Here is a 21,553-nt window from a genome sequence, read left to right as displayed (position 1 = left end):
CTGCATGTTACCCACTCCTCGGATTGAGGAGGTGGTCGATGAGGCTTATTTTCAAATGCATACGCTAAGGAAATCGGCCTATCTGGAAATGGCAGAAAGGGTAGACCTTGCCAGAGCACTGCAATGGTCCACCATAAAATACCACATTCTGTTCAATAACCTGTGAATGATTAAGCGTGGCCTCTTCAACAAAGTGCCCTGATATATCTCAGCCTCACTCAATCACTATATGCCTAGCAGGATCATTTGATGCTCTGACGAGGAACTCCTTACACCACAGAAAGTAAAGAAGTTATATAACATGGAATGATCCTCACAATCAATGCATCCACACGTTGAAACATGCTTCCCAATCAATACGTTTGGAAGTGAGCTACTCCAGGTTCAAACACACTCTGAAAACTCAATTATGTAAAAAAGCTTTCCCTGAAACTATGTAACTGTTCTTTGCCTACTCACTAAAATTCACTGACGATGCTAGTCTCTCATGCTCTAACCCACCCTGAAGAAAATAGCCACCCCATTCGAAGTATTAAGGAAACAGAATTGTGGACACTCATGGTTTGATGGATTGGTTAGATGTGGAATTTATTGGAGTTATATAATGGCCGAAGAGAACTTGAATGACCCTTATGCAAGAACATAGCTATTACAAGGTCTACTTATTAATGCTATCAGTACTAACTCCTTTAAAGTTTAGGTTGAATACAATGGCTTGCTATCTATGCTTTGGTTACTGTTTGCAATTGGTCTGACCTTCCCCCAACTGATCAATGATATAATTGGTAAAGCAGGAATTTTTTTAGTACTCTAAATGTGCAACTATTTTTGACTTACCACCTACTCCACCTGTTCCACCCCCCCTCAGTTTTACTGTACCTGCCGTGCCCCCTATGTGCCGTGAAACAACTTGTCGTAGTTATACCCTTTACAAAACACCAGTAAAAAACAAATAAACGCTCTGCTGAGTCATCATCTGAGCCAATGCCTGCACATGCAACACCCATGTCCCAAGAAGGGAAGGGGTAATGTGTTGAAGCATTCGAACACAAATGTGGAGACAAGTCGCTTCCAAGACCTGGCATTCTTCAGCCATTGGGACCCGATTCTTAAATCAGGTTGTAAGTACAGCAATGTTCATGCAGGTCCACTCTGTTCTATATGTAGTGAGGAAAGTCATGTACAGGACTGAAAATCAAATATTAGTACCAGGATTTGGTTTACAACAGAAAATGTTTTCATACATCAGGAAACAGTCCCAGTTTCCATATATCTGATGAAACATATTTCTACCACCTAGGTGAAACATATCTCATCAAAGGTTTTATTTGTTTGTATACTTATGACTTGTCCAACATAATTTGATACTTTTATTTACATTGCAAAACTCATTGAGCCTCATATTGCACGAAGTTGCCTGGGCTTTAAGACAGACAGGAGCAGATTTCAGAACTATGGAATAATAAAGTTTGGATTATATTCCTTTTAGTGCACGTGTTCAGAATGGATGTATGATCTCAAACTCGGGAAATCAAACACGTTTAAAACTACATGTTGGGGCTTTCGCTGCTGGCACTGAACCCCAAGGCCATTGGATTGAAGCAACCTCAGTAGATCCAGTCCATGTATCTCAAATCCCTACAAATATTGAAATCTGCAGCCAATGTAAGTCATGTTCTACCCTCTCCCCATGAATGCTGTTTTCAAGGATTGCTTGACATCCCAAAATGGTGGTGTTGATGATGGGGTTTGACTTCCGAAAAATGATACGGTGAAGGAGGGCTTTGAATCATAAGAATGGTTCTGTCGCCAATGTAGCAGAATTTCAGACTTGGTGTAATCTAGACAGGGTAGAAATCCAGTCTACAAAAGGTGTGGCTAGGGTCAAACAAAGAATCAGAAGGGTTGCAGTCAAGGAGAGATGACATCTGTCAATGGGGTGGGGCTTAGAATCAAAGGGGGTTATAACCACTTGTCATGTTTGAAAAGTATGTGCCAACCACTTGTTCTTTATTGCCAACACTATTACAATGGAACAGGTTACATGTTTTACCAACACTTAGCAGACCTCAAAACCCACCTAGCGTGCTAGTTCCAAGTGTAGGAAGTGATACCATCCCCATCAAAGCGCTTTTATGTACCAGTTATTTGAGCACCTTCTGTAGGCAGACGCTACCCTCTCATTTGTCGAGACCGCATGTACCTGGGATGGCAAGGTTCCGTAGTGCGCTCAGAGCGGCATGTTGCACAGAGACATCACCATTCTGCACGTGCTGCTCCAGCAGGTCCAGGAGCTGATGTACCACCCCGAGCTCCACCATCCGTGCACAGTTACTGTCTACAGAAAAAGGGATTATTCCATGAGTATGGAGAATATCTTATTTTGCAAAAAATACCTTCACAGCAGGACCATGAAGTATAACTCCTTTTCTGTGCGCCTCCTCACTGCCTTTTAGACACCACATTTTAGACAGCCTCATACACTCTACCAATAACCAAAATGAATAAAGCAGTGGTATTCAAACGATTTTATGCTGAGCCCCCCCCTCTCCCCTTGAGCAACAATATTTTTGTTGGACCACCCTTGAGTAAAATTAGTGTTGCCAGGCCCCCCGGAATCCATATAGGCTTATATTTTCTATTGAAAGCAGTCATTGTTCTCCCCTTTGAAGAGCCTTGCACCCGCCTGGGTCTCCACTGGGCCCCCACCCCTAGGGAGGCCAGCACCACAGTTTGAAGACCACTGCTGTAAAGAAATCAGAAATGGTCAGTGAAACACCTGCTAGAAATTCTCCAAAAATGCCTATTTTCCTCAGCTCGCAGGGAGCGGACTCCACCTCGTATACTGAAAAATGTGATAAATGCATATTGTTGATAAGTCTAGTAAATCATCTAATTTCAAAAATTATTTCCGTATGCATTTTGATTATAAGAATGGGCTAGAATTGATCTTTCATTGAAGAAGCTTCTGTTTTTACTATTAAGTGCGTTTATTTTGAATTGATTTTCTAAAGCTCAATTCATCCAATTCACTTGTTTCTCATAAATTACAATTAATATCATGTGAATAATGTGCCGCAGGCCTTTTCAGTGTTAATGGACTCTCCTGACTTTAAACCAGAAGGAGCAAATGAAAAGAAAAACAAAACGGTCTTCAAAAGTTGCCCGATTTTAACTGAGTGCCAAATGGTGGGTGGAGTGATGCCATACTGGCAGGATTCATATGTTAGAGCTCTTTGACCAATATGGAGTTCCCCTCGGGATGCACTTCCGTCAAGTGCAGAACTCTACGTTGTCAGACGCTCACTATGGGTCCAATCACATAATACTTCTGAGAAGTTTTTAACATGTTAGCATTTTTTATTGCATTTTATTTTATACTCCAACACAGCCTTTTGTTTTAAAAGTTTTAAAACACATTTTATTGAAAACGGCAAAAAATTGTTTCACACAGTGCTTTGCCATTTTTTCAAAACGCACACATTCTAATATTGTATTGCTTCCATACAATCATTTTTTTAAAATACTCAAATTGATTGTGACATGATTTTTTATTTTCTTGCCAAAGTCATACTAGAACACCAAAGGGTCATAACATAACATAACATAACATAACATAACATAACACATTCCAAAAAGAAGAACATGGGAGTCAAGACCTATTCACCTGCCCAAAGAGCAAACTAAACAGGTTTTCCTATTGGGTATCAGTTTCAGTATCAGTATCAGTTTCCACACACTTGAGGTTCACAGTGTTTGCTTTCGAATTTGATGACATAGCACCATGAACCCGGAGAATTGACTGCATATAGAGGTAGAACTTCTTAAACATCTGGGAAAAAGGTACATGACTTCAAAGATTTCAAAACCCAGTATAATAAAGAAATGTGAAGTCATGAAAGCCCAGTTTTCAGTGGATTTGGCATTTGGCATTACCCTAATCTTGGGGGTCTGTAGGCAGGTGCAATGAGTACCTAATGGATAACCCAGCACTGTCTATTCTGCAATCGTTGTATGTGTTGGAGGCATTACAAGGAGTACATCTGAGCATAAAGGCACCTAAATGACAAGTGCAGTGAAGCACTGTGGTGTCCCTTGGACACAAAGTTGGTTGTGGCATGATAAAGCCACTCTGGGAAAAGATTAAAGTGTTTTTTGGCAGAGAGCCACCCACCCCAGAGAGCAATATGACATCCTTTGTAGGACTCACTTGGTATTACTGCAACATCATTGCTGACTACAGGGCAGTAGCATTACATCTCACTCACCTTAAACAACTTCCCCAAAAAGCTGCTAGGCCTGTGGCTAGGTTGCAGGCATTCTACAGACTGAAAGATACCATGGGTAAATCACTGGACTAAAACTAGCCATTCTTTGTTCGAGCTGACATAGCAGGCCGGGCAAGTTTCACTCTTGTCACAACTGCACGAGAAAGGCAAAGAACACCCCATAGAAGTCACAGACACCAACTGAAGTATTGAAAGTTATGACAGCAAAGCACTCCCGCAGATATCCTAGAACTTTAATCAACTGTGCAAGAGTGTTGTTTGGTCAGATGAGTGTCAAGAGGCCTGCCAGGGAGGTGAAAGAGGCCTTTCGCCAAGCAACACTGTGGCGCATGTACATTGAAAGTTTGATGTTCATGTTTCAAATGGATGCCTCCGATCCAAGAGAAGCCGCTGTGCTTTAACTGCTTGTTGAGTGTAGAGAATACCCTACCACGTTCATCAGCTGACGGCTAATGGAAGACAGCACAGATGGATGGTTGCTTTGGTTTTGGTCCTAGAACAAAAAGGACCCTACCTCTAGAGGGATACCCTCAAGGAATAAACACACCGTCATTCCTTATAGTTGTGTAAGGCCCTGAAGGGAGAGAATCCTAAATTACTTTGGTGGATGGTCAGTCTGCAGGGGCTTAACTTCATCCTGCTGCGCATGTTTGGGACTAGTCATTAGACTACGGTTGGGTTTGCTAGAAGATGTGGCCTATTAGAAAGGGAAGGCCACCCGATTTGGGATTAGCCCCACCTGCTGAAATTGGAGAAGTGTGCCCTACGTGTCTTAAAGTCCCATTCTAGTCCTCTGGCATGGAGATGCTGAGATGTTTGCTCTTTGCTATTCCGGTTTACCAGACATATCTGATCACTCCTCATTTGAGGCTTGATCAAAGATGCAAATACCATATGCTACTGTTGAGTGATATTAAGCCCTCAGGTTCAGAATACACCATGTACCCTGTTTTTGTCCCCTTGCAAGTCTCTTTGCATGGTTCCCTATGTGGGCTGAAGTGCTTAGCGGGAGTTTTTGTAATTATAGTGGGAGGCAACTCGGCAATCTGAAGCCCGTCCTCATACCATATTTTATATTTTGTGTCTTATGTGAATATATGTTCTGCAGGGTCCTACCTCCTAGGCCATTCTGGTTGACCTTGAACCTTGCGGTTGTCCTTAATTGACAGGCTTACAATGACTGAGTGGTCTCCTTAAAACTCGGGTATTTCCAAGCACACGTAAGTCTGCATTACTTAACCTTTAAAGAGTTCTACATTTCATAGTTATACACTTGTGCACTGAAAGCTGTTCATTAAAGATGATATTGTTTTAACCTGTTATCTTGTCTACTTTGCTCCACCCTGAAGGATAGCATTGATTGTTTGATGACAGCTACCACTAAGTGTGCCACGGAAAGCTTAAAGGGATACTCTAGTAAAAAAATGTATTTAAAAAATAGATAGGCCACATTAAAAAAAAAATTCTAGCATCCTCCGTTTTAAAACTTCCTATGTAAAATTTTGAGATATTTAAGCTCAAAAGCAAGCACAAGGGCGCCGCCATTTTGTGAATGAAGGAAAAGCCAGCCAGCTGTAGTAAACAAAGTCTACCGCTGGGTGGCTTTCCCTTCATTAGTGCCGGGACTCGGAGGACGCGGACCGGAGACCAGAGCAGGAAAGCTGCAGCTGAATCTCGGTAGGTGCTATTTATTTTTTTTACAAAAAATAAGCACTAGCTGCGGTTTTTTTTCTAAGTTTTCCGGGCTGGCGGAGCCCGGAAAACTTAGAAATAAAACCGCAGCTTTAAAAACGTATTTATGTTTGCGGTCGCTTTTGAAGCGACCGCAAACATAAATACAACGTTATTGTGTTGGAAAACGCTGCGGTTTTAAAACCGCAGCGTTTTCCAACACAACCGTGTTGTGTCTGCCTGAATCTGCTTTTCCATTTGGGGCTCTCGGGCTCCGGAGCCCGAGAGCCCCAAATGGAAAAGAAGATTCAGGCAGACAACGTAGCATTTCCCATTTGGGGCTCTCGGGCTCCCCACGGGGAGCCCGAGAGCCCCAAATGGGAAATCAGCTGCAGGTAGAAACACTACGCGGCATGTAAACATAACCGCGTGTGTTTCTGCCCGCTGTGGCTTTCACTTTGGGTCTCCGGTGCTCCTGGAGCACCGGAGACCCAAAGTGATAGCCACAGCGGGCAGAAACACACGCGGTTGTGTTGGAAAACGCTGCGGTTTTTCGTTCCAAGTTTCTCAGGCTCCTCCGAGCCGGAGGAGCCTGAGAAACTTGGAACGAAAAACCGCAGCGTTTTCCAACACAATAACGTTGTATTTATGTTTTCGGTCGCTTCAAAAGCGACCGCAAACATAAATACAACGTTTTTAAAGCTGCGGTTTTATTTCTAAGTTTTCCAGGCTCCTCCAGCCCGGAAAACTTAGAAAAAAAAACGCAGCTAGTGCTTATTTTTTGTAAAAAAAATAAATAGCACTTACCGAGATTCAGCTGCAGCTTTCCTGCTCTGGTCTCCGGTCCGCGTCCTCCGAGTCCCGGCACTAATGAAGGGAAAGCCACCCAGCGGTAGACTTTGTTTACTACAGCTGGCTGGCTTTTCCTTCATTAGTGCCGCAAAAGCAAAATCCAGCACAGGAGGGCCTCCATTTCACAAAATGGCGGCCCCCCTGTGCTTGCTTTTTCGAATTTTGAGCTTGAACAGCTCAAAATTTTACATAGGAAGTTTTAAAACGGAGGATGCTAGTATTTTTTTTTTAATGTGGCCTATATATTTTTGAAATAAAATTTTTTACTAGAGTATCCCTTTAAGGATCGCCTTGCATGCCTAAGCTTAAGCTTAGAATGGCAGTTCCTGAACATACGCCTTGGAGATTCCCTCGGATAACCAACCTGATATTTGGGGACACAATTTAACAATTATCTGCCTAATCCAGAATATTATTTTAGGCTGCGTTCATGCATTTATAGAGCATTTCAAACTTGTATCTTCAAAATAATTTGCAGAATGTATTGCATGTTTGAGTTGATGTTATGGAGTCAAAATAAGGAATTCTTTAAATATCTAAAGCTTTGACCAAGCTGATAATGTTGTGAAATGATTACATGCTTGCAATCTTTCTGGGAACTTGGATGCCTTTGCCAGAACGATATTAGGCAAGGAAAGCATGAACAGTTTAAATAACCTGGAGATTAAAGGTTGATTGATACAACTCAGCCCAGTAAAGCTCAGTGAGTGGATACCATACTATGCCACTATTATATCTGCATGGAAATATCCATGGTTGAACTTCAGGGCCATTGGGTTATGACTGTACTCGCCATGGTGGGGCAGTGTTTTACACTTGCAGCAAACTATGCCCCTAATGAGGACGATCCTATTATATTTGAGAAATATGAGCAGTAACTATTCAACTGTCATCAACTGTTTGGGGTTTTTTGGGCGGTGGAGCTGGGACACACAGTGAATGTCATGTTTCCGCCAGCGCCACTCGCCTTGCCTTCCAAAAAAGAATGCATTAACTCTAGCATCTGATTTTGATGCTGGTGTTAATGCTTTACATTTCCATGGAATACGCAGCTTTTTAGAAACTACTGCAAGCTAACAGATGCCATAGAAATCCCTGTTAAATTCCTCATGCCATGGGTACATAGTTGGAGGGCTTGGCACTTGGCTGCACTATGAAGTGCAAAAAAGGTGCAAACAATGACAATTCCATGATGGAGACGGCAGCGCGTCGACGCGCACACATTGGCATTCCTATCAGCGTAATTTGGACTTTATGCAATATGAAGCCTTTTTTAATCTAGACCTTGCTGTGCTCAGCTGTTGGATTACTACCATCGGACCATCCACCTGCTAAACTGCTCATGAGTAACTATCAAACCCAATTATAGGTTAGACATTGGTTAGACAATATTTTTGCTGCAAGTAGTGAGATATCATCACTTTAGTTAAACAAATATATTTTCCCTTTGCACAAAGGGCAGCTGAATGTGCACATCATAATTTTTTACATAATATTTATAGAGACTATGTAGGTTGTAAAGCAGTGACCTTTGATTAGCATTGTTAAAGTGTGGGGCTGGTGCTAAAGGTCTGGGCCTGCCACTGTAATTCCGCAATGAAGGGGAGGCCGGATAATTCAGAGGCAACGCGTTTGTCTTGGAACCAAGACAACGCAGCACCACAGGTTCGAATCTCAATCCTGCACTTAGAAACCACTCGCTGATATTAAGCGCGTTATAAATGAACAATAAAATAAATACAAAATAAAGATGGATTTCTATCTATTCACTCTATGGTGTTCATAAGAAAATAAACAAGACTTACACTGCCTGATTCATGGAATTATTTGCGCCGAAAAACGGGGATTTGTACGCCATTCTGCCCGCAAATTCCTGTTTGACAAATAGAGATATGCGGGCAGAATGGCGCACAAATCCCCGTTTTCGGCGCAAATAATTCCATGAATCAGGCAGACAGTCTATATATCTTAGTGGCAGCTGCCAAATTAGATCTACTCTTGATACAAGTTTTGAAGAAAACAATCCCAACCGATATTGTTATTTGGTAATAGTAGCGTCCAATTGAAAACCAAAAGCAATCCTTGATATTGTCAATGGCAGTAATTCAAAAAGTATATTTGGATGGAGAAGTTGAACTGTGGACCTATAAGCCGCCATGCAAGTAATGTAATGTACTGTAGAGTCTGTACACCATCATAAAGTATTTATAAGGATAATGTCTTTCAATGCCATAGTTACATGTACAAGTATAAGTGTAGGTGAGATTAGAACCATACTCATTGGAGCCACATAATGTGGATGCTTATTCTGGTAATCCATTGGAAATCTTTGGATACCAACCATTAAGGCACTAAGTGTTCCTGCTAATTAAAACATGTTGTTATCAAAAGAGATATCCTTTCATGTTACCAAAAATTGGCAAGATATTTTCCACTGTTTAATCCAGAGGTGGTCCCTCAAATACTTTCTCAGGTGTGCTGAAATATGTTCTGTCTCTAGTTGCATCGTCTCGTTCATATTAACATCGGGGTGCATGTCATGGCAACTTGTGGCCAAAGGTGATCTTGGATTTTGATGTTTATTATTTCTTAAATGTTCTTGAAATAATTATTTTGTTGTCGGTGCCATGCTCCCAAATTGCATCTATGTGATGATGCTAGATTTGACAAAGGGGAAAAGCTGGGAAAGGTACTTATATCTTCAGCAATAGATGTAAAAGATACTCTGGGGTCTTGGTAGCTAGAAGGGCTGATGGGTCCCTGTTTAGAGAAGACAAGGCTCCTGTGGATGAATATAACAATTTCTATGATCCTAACCACCTGAGGAGTAGGAATGATTATTTGCAGAATTATCACTACCTCACTTTTCGCCTAGCCAACAATAGATGTTTGCAGGTACAATTTCTGAGGGTGAGGTTGCATTGTTGATTTGGGGATTGCCAGCTAGAAGGGTGGCCAATGAAAATGGGCTTTTGCAGATATTCTTTGAAACATTCAATGACACTTTGGATTCTCTCCTCTTCGAACGTCTTGAAGAAATATGGAGGGGTCTTCTGGATCCGAGCTCATGGTGATGAATTGATATAGTATTTTCCTTTTCAATGGAAGGACACCAGATGGCTTTAAATCTCATTGTTACATCTCATTATTTAATGCTGATAATATAATAATGCTATTTCTTCTAAAATAATTGACAAGCGGATCCCCTTAGCTGTTGAAAGATTGGTAAGGAAAGATCAAATGTAATGAATACGTTGGTGCTCCATGGTGGAGCATATATCATCATTATTGTGAACTTCCCCCTGCTGCCCTATCATGGTTGCTGAGAAAGCAGGGTAGGACGAGGCATTCTTTGGGAGGTCACACATACGTCCTGTATTGCTCTCCCCAAAGTGCACGGAACAAACATAAATCACCAATGCAATTACAGAGCAAATACTTTGAATGTAGACAGACGCAATAACGCATAGCCACGCACTCTTAGAAGATAATCAGCTCTTATACAGCTATTTATTCAAAGCTCAGAAATACATAGAAATAACTCACAAAAATAATATGGACATAAATCACAGAAGAAATAAAAAATTCAAAAGGAAATACATCACCGTGAGCGTAACAGGATTCCTCATCTCACCCAGAAGCGGCTGGAAGACCCCGGGAACAGCCAGGCCGAGAGCACCACAGCTCACAGGAGGGCCGGACATAAGCTTCCTTCTCTGGCTGAAGTCTCACCTGACCACCTCCGGGCTTCCGCATATATACACACTCCACAAAGGGGAGTCAATTCTCGAACCTTCTGGAAATTGCACTTGCGCAGTTGAGGAACAGCTGTCGGTTGCCAGCTGGGTCAATCGAGAGCTCCCCCCAAGAAGCACAGTGCCTCCCTTCTCTAAAAACACTCTCCACGGAGAACAGTAGCAAACCATAACAAAGTTAGCTTTCCCAGCAGAAATGACCTTGACCGCATACCAGGTTTGGAAAGCATGTTTTTCTCAGCACCGTGAATCTAACACTCAGCAAAATGTTTGCAGCTTTTCCCTGTGGTATGAAGTGAATATCCATCATGCCTCCGAGCGCTCCCAGAATACATTGCGCACCAGCGCCATTTTAGATCAAGCATAACAATTCCACCCTTGGATATTTACCTTCCATAACCCAGTGGCACAGGAACCGGTCTCTGAAACCTACGAAATGTTAAAACTAAATTGGGAATACATTGAATGCAACAACAACAAGCAATTGTGTTCGACAATATAATAAAAATGCAAGCAAAAATGTAACGTAGTGTACCCCCAATATCAGGTATCCATGAAAATAACCAATCCCACCAATTTCTATTATGATCTTGAGACACTTGAGAAATGAGACCCCTCAAACTTCGAATATGACTTTCAATAGATCGTGAATGGTCACTTAAATTGAAACAACACATACCTTCAAATGCGTTACACCCTAAATTATGTTTTAGCAATAGATAATCTACAGCAGCTCTGTTCTGCAAATTTGCTTTTCTAATAACTTGACTATCAAGGAGTAATTCTTCTAAAGCCTGCGAAGTATGATTAAGACTTTTAACTACTAAACATGCTAATTTCATCAAAGATTTGTAACCTCCAGCAGCTAAACCCCAAACTCCCACTAATGAAAGGGTTAATGCTAGAACCTCAGCTTCTGATAACAAATGTACATGTGAATCACAGTCAGGAGATAGACCTACAGATTCGAAAGTTGACGTTTTACCTCGAGTTATCGCTGGGTGTAAATAAAACATCATTAGTCCTAATCGAGTTAAAGCACATGGACCTCCAGAAATGTTAGCTGGAATATAAGTGTATGTAATGTTACCACATGAAAAGAGCCATCCTGTTGGAGGTTTCACATGATTCAAATGACTGGCAGTTATCACTGTATGATTACAAGACATAGTGTTATTAACACTGGTGCATTTGCGTGACACTCGCGAACACAGTCGCCTCTCGAACATCGTATGATTATGCTGATTGGTCAACTCTATTTGTCGGCATTTGCCAATTTCTTGTGCCTTGCAGGTCATAACGTAACATACATCACCTTGAGTTATATTGTAAGTAATAACACGTGTCAAATTTCTCCATTTACGGTCAGTCTCTTGGCAGAACCGACAGTATTCATAAACTGAAAAAGATTGTCTAATGTCTGAGTCTTGAATTAAAGAATCTTTGTGTGTGACGCCGAAGATATGCTTTAAAACCGGAACAGGCGTCGGCACCGCTACTAACCACGTAGTCAAAGCTTCAGCATTGGACACATCAGTAAGACAAAAGTGTGATATGTTCAGTACTTGCTGTGCCAGATATATCCACATATTCTCTTCTTGGGTGATCATAGGAGAGTGTTTTCACCTTCCTACGATCGCATCTTACACGACTGGCATCAAGGTTGTTTTCACTGTCTCCTGATGTGTTTGTCGCATTTCACAAATCCATGTCTTCGGTCTGGCTGGCTTTTCGGCACTGGTATAAGGCTGCTTGGGGACAACATTATTCATCACTATAAGTATCCCCTTGATCACTGGCACAGATGTGACATTTTTCGTTGGTAGCAGCAGACTGTTTAACTCGCCCAAATGGAGTCCATTTAGTGCCACAGTTAAACCAACCAGACACAGGATCTACAAAGCAAACCCAGACAAGAGATATCAGTGTTGCACATCAATCTCTCAGGTAACATTTGTCTGCGGGTACATATTGCCATTTCTTTCTACCAGGCTCCATAACTAAAACTACTTGATCTTTGCCTGATGCAATGACATCTGCGGGCACTTGTGGGCCACTTGGCTTTTCTACCCACACCTTTGCACCCGGTACCATACTGTCTGAAGAGCCAAAACCGCGGTCCCCATGGGTAGTTAACACTGTAGGAGGCTCCCCCTTCTTAATCATGGACAATTTAATGGGAAGGACTATCAATTGGGCCACTCGATCACTCTTGTGGATTGACAACAATTGATCCCCACTATTCATTAGGATGACTTTACTCTCGCCTTGGTAATCAGCATCAATCACCCCTCCCAACACCTGAACTCCCATTAATGCTAGGCCAGATCTAGGGGCAATCCATCCCATATGCTCTGGGGGAACCTGTACCCTAATCCCTGTTTCAATTACAACTATTCCTCTTGGATCTAATCTGATTTCTTCATGGGAATGCATGTCTACCCCTGCTGACTCTGGAGTTGCTCGATAGGGAGCTAAAGAACCTGGAGTAATTTCCAAGTACAATAGTGTTTCTCTGGCTGAATTGGGTTGAACCTGTAAAGTAGGAGTCATTTATCGCATCAAAGGAGTTTCATGTTCATATACAGGCCTATTGTTTAATACTTGCACCGCATCAAACACACGATCACGCCAGCCTGTCAAACTGCCATCTCCAGATTTGCGCAACTGTTCTTTCAATAACCCATTCATACGTCCAATTAACCCTGCAGCAGCTGAATGGTAGGGAACGTGGTACAACCACTCAATGCTCTTTTCCTGACAAAACTCTTGGATTAGTTTGCCTTTGAAATGTGAGCCATTGTCACTTTGAATCTGCAAAGGCACTCCATAATGTAATATGATCTGATCTAACAACCTGATGGTGTTCAGTTTGGTTCCACGTTTTCACGGCAAAACCATCAAATATCATGCATACTGACAACCTCTGCTGATTGGCATGGGACCGATATAATCAATCTGCCAAATTTGACCTGGTAATTTTCCTCTTCTCAATGTACCTCGAACAATTTGGGGTATAGGTCTATGTAATTGGTGTTGGCACACGGGACATTGCAAAATGATTGTTTTCACTATTTCTAAAGGAAGACCAATTCCTCGAGCTTGTGCCCACCTGATAGTAGCCTTTTCTCCAAGGTGCCCACATTTCTGATGGGCCCATTTGGCCAAACCCTCCAAATCGTCTTCCTGAGCCTCTGCATCCACTGATGAAATCTTGGTGTGTTCGTCTGCAACAGAATTAAACCAACGTTCTAATGAATCTGTGGTACAATGCGCGTCCACATGATATACAGTGACTTCACTTTGTAATAATATTTCTGCAATATCTTGCCACAGTTCTTTTCCCCACAACTCTTTTGAATGAATCTTCCATCCATTCTTTTGCCAAGTTGGCAACCACACTGCCAATCCATTTGCCACTGACCATGAATCTGTGTACACATAACATTGACCAGGGGTCTCTTGTTTCAATGCTTGGTAAACTGCGTAAAGTTCTGCGAACTGACTGCTCTTCCCTTTCCCTGTCGTTGACAACATCTTTTTTGTTTTGGGATTGTACGACACTGCTTTCCAGTACCGCTCAGTTCCCACATGTCGCGCTGAACCATCCGTGAACCAAGCATGCTCTTTTTGCTCTACGGTCAAATCGCTGTAAGGGACTCCCTATTTCATGGGAGACTCACATTTTTCAGACACTTCCGGTGGTATGTAATCTGAGGGCGGTATGTTGGCTACTTGCTCATGTCATTTTGATACTCCACCCTTTCCTGATTTGGCTCTGTCTTGAATATACCATTTCCACTTAATTATGCTGGCTTCTTGAGCATGTACTATTCGATGCGTTTTAGGAGAGCTCAGTACCCATTGCATGATTGGTATTTCTGGTCTCATGAATACATCATGGACCACCGTCATCTGCTCGGTATCAACAAGAGCCCAATAACACGCCAGCAATTGCTCCTCAAATGGAGTGTATGAGTTACCAGCGTCAGGCAACTTACGACTCCAAAATCCCAATGGCACGCGTTTCCTGTCTTGTTTCTGCCACACACTCCAGTTAGCATAATTGTCTTGTACAGACACATTTAATTCCACTTCTCCTTCCTTCAAGGGTCATAAATCAAGCACCTGCTGCACGGTGTCTTTCGCCATCTCAAAGGCTTTCTGCTGCTCTTCCCCCACTGAAACTCATATTTCTTTCGTGTCACCTTGTAGAGGGGGGGCAATATCTGCCCTACATGAGGAATGTGCTGTCTCCAGAACCCAAACAGTCCTATAAACTGCTGAGCTTGCTTTTTGTTCATTGGAGTGGTGAATTCAAGTATTTTCTGTCAGGCTTTTGGCACCATTTCTCGATGCCCATGATGCCACTGAATCCCTAGAAATATCACTGTTTGAGCTGGACCTTGAATTTTACTCGGATTAATCTCCCATCCTTCCTTTTTCAATCCTTCCATAAGGACATCTAACTGGCTTTGCACACTGTGCTCATTCTTACCTTGGATCAAAATATCATCAATGTAAGGAGAGATTTGCATGTCAGGTTTACACAGTATCTTGTCTAAGTGCTCTGCCACCAGCCGGTGACAGATCGTCGGGCTGTGTATGTACCCCATAGGTAGCCTCGCGAAAGTGTACTGACGTCCACTCCACGAAAATGCAAACTGTTCTTGACAATCGTCAGCAATTGGCACGGAGAAAAATGCATTAGCTAAATCGATCACTGCATACCAAGTCCCCTCAAACTTTTGGACATTTTCAATCAATGTAATAGCATCTGGGACTGCGGGCACTAAGGGAGGAGTGTGTTTATTCAACTCCCTGTAATCCACCGTCATCCTCCACGACCCATCTCCCTTTTTAATAGGCCAGAGAGGATTGTTCGATGAGGTGGTAATAGGGCGTATAACACCCGCCTCTACGTATTCTTTGATGGTGTCTGAAATTTCCTTGTGCCCCCCAGGAATGTGGTATTGTTTCATTGCTACCCGCTTGGTTGCCACAAGCACTTGCACTGGGGGCATCTTCAATTTGCCTACGGTAATGGGTGTACAGATTAATGCACTCACCCCAAACTGGTACGTTTTACCACCAAGTCCCAAGGTTAACCCTTCTAAAATGTCAAAGCCAATTATATATTCAGGTATCGGGACAATTAACACTTGGTATTTCTGCCTATTCAATTGCCTATTTTCATCTACACTCTCGTTTGTACTGCAGGCGTCTCCTTTCCCCCTAGACCTGTAATAGTAAACTGTTTGCCTTTAAATCGTGTTGGATTACCATGAATCAAAGAGGCCTCCGCCCCGGGGTCTATCAATGCTCGCACCCCTTGTGTATTTCCTGGCCACCAAAAAATCTTAACATCAACATGAGGCCGTCTATCCACTTTTAAGCGGGCAGACGCTGCCGGAGCTTGGCCGAAGCCCTAGTCAAACTTCGAATGAGTGTGACTCGACTCCGCCACTAGCATCGCACTCACCACCTTTCTCAAATCAGAGTATGTTGGCTGGTACGGGGAAGGTGTCCCCATAGACCCTTCGTCTTGTTCTTCCGCAGGGGCAGCAGAAGGTGAAGTGTCCCCCTGTGGCATGGTGACTACTTGTTTCTTAACCTGTTTATAGCGCTCTTTGGCTGCAAGTCCTTGTTTTTTGTATAATTCATACATTACTCTGGTTTCAATGCCATCAATGTCTTCGTGTGGCACACCATCTTTTAACAAAGCCAAAAACATGTCTTTTCGGGACACTCGGGAGTCTCTGCTATCTTGCCGCCTGCCTTCGGTTCTTCTCTCACTACACCCCTCTCTCTCCCGTGGCTTGTTATCGCTCTTATCCCACTCTCCCAAATCTGCAAGTTGCCGAATGGCATCTGCTACCTCATCTGTAGCCTTGCCCATCATACCTACGAGCAAAGTCATAATGACACTTTTGTATGCGGGTGGCGCAGTTCTAATCACCATGTTTCGAGTTGAAACTGAGAGCGGCACGGCTCCCATGTGATCAGGAGCATCTATGTGAATAGCCTCTTTCATAGCATGCTCTCTGACTTTTTGAATTGCTTCTCTCAATGTATACCACTTTGTTTCTTCACTGGGCCAATCTGTTGTAATAGGGTATTTACGGTTACATGCTTGGGCTACCAGGTGCAACAAAGACACCTGCGTATCTTGACCATTTGCATCAGGGGCGGTCCTGCTCTTAAGACCTCCTGTACATTGGTGTCAATTGACAGGGGTAAAAAACGTGGTGAATCCGTAGCATCTACCAACAATCCTGCAGCACCCCCATCTAGTAATCTCACCATCCATGTCAGTAAAGCTTCCCCTGATTTTTGCCTCAAACGGGTAATAATTTCCCCAACCTCCTGTTGTGTGTAATCCTCCAGCGTGGTTAAATCCACCATTCCGCCAGCAGGATTCTGTGGGTGGGGTCCGGCTTGCTGTCTTCTAAAGGGCTTACCCGTCACTGTTTTCTGTTTCGCCTCTGTTTTGGGGTCAGACTCATCTGCGGAACTACTTTCTAGACTGGTCGAATCAAAAATATCACCATCTCACTTATCCGGATCCCAGTCTACGCCAGCGGTAGCGATTACAGTTGCCACCTTTCTTTTGTTGACCCCTACCCGTCTTTTCCTATACTTATACCGGGCTATTCTGACTGCTGCCCTCTCGGCCACCGCCTGATATGTGTCAGCCTTATCTTTAAACAATTTCATTGGAATCTGCTGCATTAATGCAGTCTACCGTTCTGCAGCTAGCTCTCTTTCTAATCGCAAGACCTCATTTTTCATTTCCACCTTCATTTGATGTATTTTCCTATATGCATGCAAAAGAACCCAACCTTGTCTACCTAATGCCGCACATTCTTTGCCACGTTCTACTGGAACTTGTTGCAAGCATGCCATTACATCAGCCGGATCGGCATCTCCCAATCCTTGATCCCATGTTTCACTTAAACCGGCACCACATGCCCACGCCTGAGCCAATTTATCATATGGACTATTAGTCCAGCCTGGAATAACAACATCAGAACAGTCACCGCCAGCGGTAACGCTCTTCTTCCTGAACAAGCTACTCATTATCACAAACAAAATAGAACCTCGTTGAATCTATATATTTTCTTCTCTCCATGCTACAGTCACTCCCACAGGCACTCACACACTGAAAGAAGGTAGAAAAAAAAACGTCACTATTCAAAAACTTCACTTACACGACAACCACATCCTATCTACGTTTCAACAGATTCTTGAATACTCAGCACAACTCATCACAAGTATCCTGTTTGTGACGCCAAAAATGTATTGCTCTCCCCAAAGTGCACGGAACAAACATAAATCACCAATGCAATTACAGAGCAAATACTTTGAATGTAGACAGACGCAATAACTCACAGCCACGAACTCTTAGAAGATAATCAGCTCTTACAAGGCTATTTATTCAAAGCTCAGAAATACATAGAAATAACTCACAAAAATAATATGGACATAAATCACAGAAGAAATAAAGAATTCAAAAGGAAATACATCACCGTGAGCGTAACAGGATTCCTCATCTCGCCCAGAAGCGGCTGGAAGACCCCGGGAACAGCCAGGCCGAGAGCACCACAGCTCACAGGAGGGCCGGACGTAAGTGTCCTTCTCCGGCTGAAGTCTCACCTGACCACCTCCGGGCTTCGCATATATACACACTCCACAAAGGGGAGTCAATTCTCGAACCTTCTGGAAATTGCACTTGCGCAGTTGAGGAACAGCCGTCGGTTGCCAGCTGGGTCAATCGAGAGCTCCCCCCAAGAAGCGCAGTGCCTCCGTTCTCTAAAAACACACTCCACGGAGAACAGTAGCAAACCATAACAAAGTTAGCTTTCCCAGCAGAAATGTCCTTGACCGCATACAAGGTTTGGAAAGCATGTTTTTCTCAGCACCGTGAATCTAACACTCAGCAAAATGTGTGCAGCTTTTCCCTGTGGCATGAAGTAAATATCCATCATGGCTCCGAGCGCTCCCAGAATACATTGCGCACCAGCGCCATTTTAGATCAAGCATAACACGTCCCTGATTAGGCTGATCAAGAGCTCTTCCCAAAGCATGTCCCCTCAATTCTGGTGATGGTAGACAGTTTACTATGTGCACCCAGTCATAGGTGTCTTTAATCATTTTCATCTGGCATTCCCATTTTCTGAAATTTCTGACAATGTAGAGTTTATTGCTCTGGATGTCCTACAAAATTTGATTTCTAGTCTACCCACTTATCTCAAGCTCTCTAGAACCAGACGTTCTACTGACACTTGAAAAATTGTTTCTGTCCTCCTAAAATGTGCATCACTACTATTCATGCTGTGCAGATAGGCCTCGTTTTCTTTTCATCCTTCCAAGACAATGAACAGATAATCTGTACACCATGTAAACATAACTATATGTTCAATTCATCAACTGTTTGTATCATCCCAGAAATTAGTTTCTTCCACCACCCCATCATGAGCTTTACAGGGTGCGGCGCAAATCCTGAGTGCATGATAGGTACACATATTTGTTTATACTAGCTATTATTAAGCATGACAACATTTTTCGTTCAGCAGATTTCAGGCATTTCAGTAAACATTTTAAAATGCTGAAGATATGTCAGCCATCATGCTCTCTATAGTGCGCTGAATACAGGTGCATCATGGTTTTTTATCCTTTGTAAGCAGCCACATATCTGGGATCATGTAATGTCTTCTAGCTTTTTTTTAAACACTTACATGTCTACACAGGTGTGTGGTACCATGCAGACATAAAGATATGTTACAAATGTTGATACTCTTTCAGTGACCGATGCCAGCTCATGAGTGAAACAGCTAACAGAAAATAACACCAACATATCTTATAGATCAAGGCAAAGGGCCTCATCACGAGTTGGGCGGTAACGCTGGCACTAATAGCCCTACCGCCAAACCCCCCGGCGCTATCACGGGTTTGGTGGAAGGGTTATTGCCCATTCCCCATTGGGCCCATTCGGGAATTCCTCATTCCCCATTGGGCTCAATGGGGAAAATCGCGCCTAAAATCAGCGATTTTGCTGCCGATTTCCCCCAGCTCAGAGCTGGGGGAAATCTGCCAAAGCCATTATCTGGTGGACCCTTAAATGGGGCGGAAATAGCGCTACCCCCACATTTAAGGGTTACCGCCAGACTCGTGATGAGGCCCAAAGTAGTAAAACATTGGTCACCTTCATGCAGCATCTCTCCTTCTGCCATCACATCTCCTCGGTCATTAGCAGTTGCCTTTTCACATTTTGCCTCCTGTGCAAGATCCACCGGTCCCTCAAGGAGAACTGTGAAATCCAAATGATTCAAGCCCTGGCCACATCCAAGATGGACTATTGTAAGAGTTTGGTGCTGGGCTTCTCCAAGAAGGAAATCGCATGGCTAAAAGCCATAGAGAACAGGACAGGCAGGCTAATGTTTGGCCTCCAAAAACATGACCTAGCAGCTGGTGTTGAAGAACCTCCACTGGATACCAATACAGCACTGAATAAAATGTAAAACCTTGGGGCTTATTTTTGAGCCCCATTACATTACATTTATTAAATTAAATTAAATTAAATTACTGTTAAAAATTCATTTATTAAATTACTGTTAAATTTGCACTTTGGCGCAAACAGGTCCCCATTGGTGTAATCCTCATCATAAGCACATTGGAGTGCAAAAGAGAGGTATAAAGTAGAGGCGTAATCACAGTTTTGCCTCCCTTTTGCACTCAAACGTGCAAACTGAGTAAACAGTGCCTGCCATTTATGCACGGTAGACAGCATTTACAATGGATTCCTATGGAGTCCACCTGTTTTTTGCTGGTGTTAAAAGCAGGCAGACTCCATAGGAATCCATAGCATTTACTCCAGCTTGAAAATGGCATGCTGGCGTAAATGCTGAAGTATTTGTATAACGGAGAGGAAGGGGGAGACAGAATTGTAATGCATGACCCATGCCACCAATAACTGGGTGGATAAGAGCCCCAAATAAGGTACTATGTATGTATGTATGTATGTATGTATGTATGTATGTATGTATGTTTGTTTCTGGGTTTGTATAAAGAACAACTATTACCCAGCGGCATCTTTGTGTTAGAGAAGAAGACAGAAACAAATCAGAATGTTGGTTGACAGTGACCAGTGTGTTACAGAAGGTTAAGTAGGGAGGTCTAAGCAAAACAAAAGAGGTGATGGCTGGAAGGTTTACATTAATCCTAACCTCTGGCATTGCTCTGGGCAACCCTGCAGACAACCGTTCTTCGCCTGCCAATCCATTACCGAAGGAGAAAGACCATATGCAAATCAGGTTTGTCCATTCCAGCCCCATCCCTTCTGTATGAGACCACATGCATGCCCAAACTTGTTTCAGCCTCGTCTGGACTCATCAAGGAGTAGCTTGGGTCTCTAGGCCCAGCAGGCACAGGACCCACATCTGGGCATATGCACCCACAGCTGCTATACTCAGATACCAACCCCTTTCCCTTCTCCCCAGGCTCTACCTACTACTCCCCACACCAGACTGCAAACCACCCCTCCCCCCAATGGTGCCCCACCAAGCCAATTAGTGCCTATTAGAAACTTCCTCCAACTAACCATCTCGTGCCCCACTGCAAGCAGTCACTAGCTCACCGTCTCATGGATCAGAACCATGGCTCAATCACATCCGAGGACAACGGACTGGCATACCACTCTCCGTTTCCAGCAACTTGTTTGCCCAGCTCTGCAGTCTAGAGTCTTCAGATTGGGGCCTGACCCCAGACCCTCCTGCATGCCAGCAGATCCCCACTAAGTTGCTGACAGAAGAGACAAAACCAATCCCTGAAAATCTAGATAGTAGTGGCCCCAAACGGGCCCACCAAAATCCTCCATGCTGCTCCGTGCCACAATTTGAGACCACATTGTACCTTCTGCATGTTTGGTGCAGCACGGCCATCTTCTCTGAAAGAAAATCCAGTGGTCAAAAGCAGAATGCAAGGCCA

General features: G+C 43.2%; 1 protein-coding gene across 1 annotated transcript in view; it reads right to left on the bottom strand.

Moving 5' to 3' along the window:
* LOC138472584 (rap1 GTPase-GDP dissociation stimulator 1-like) overlaps positions 1-21,553 on the bottom strand; it is a 674,436-nt gene that overhangs the window by 145,659 nt on the left and 507,224 nt on the right. The window contains exon 9 of the mRNA XM_069610828.1: positions 2,204-2,338. Within this exon, the coding sequence (XP_069466929.1) occupies positions 2,204-2,338 (135 nt within the window). The remainder of the gene's footprint in view (positions 1-2,203; positions 2,339-21,553) is intronic.

This window comes from Ambystoma mexicanum, chromosome 8 (assembly GCF_040938575.1).
Source record: "Ambystoma mexicanum isolate Mex_15411 chromosome 8, UKY_AmexF1_1, whole genome shotgun sequence".
NCBI lineage: Eukaryota > Metazoa > Chordata > Amphibia > Caudata > Ambystomatidae > Ambystoma > Ambystoma mexicanum.
Note: the sequence above shows the minus strand (reverse complement) of the source record. Positions and strands in the feature narration are given on the sequence as shown.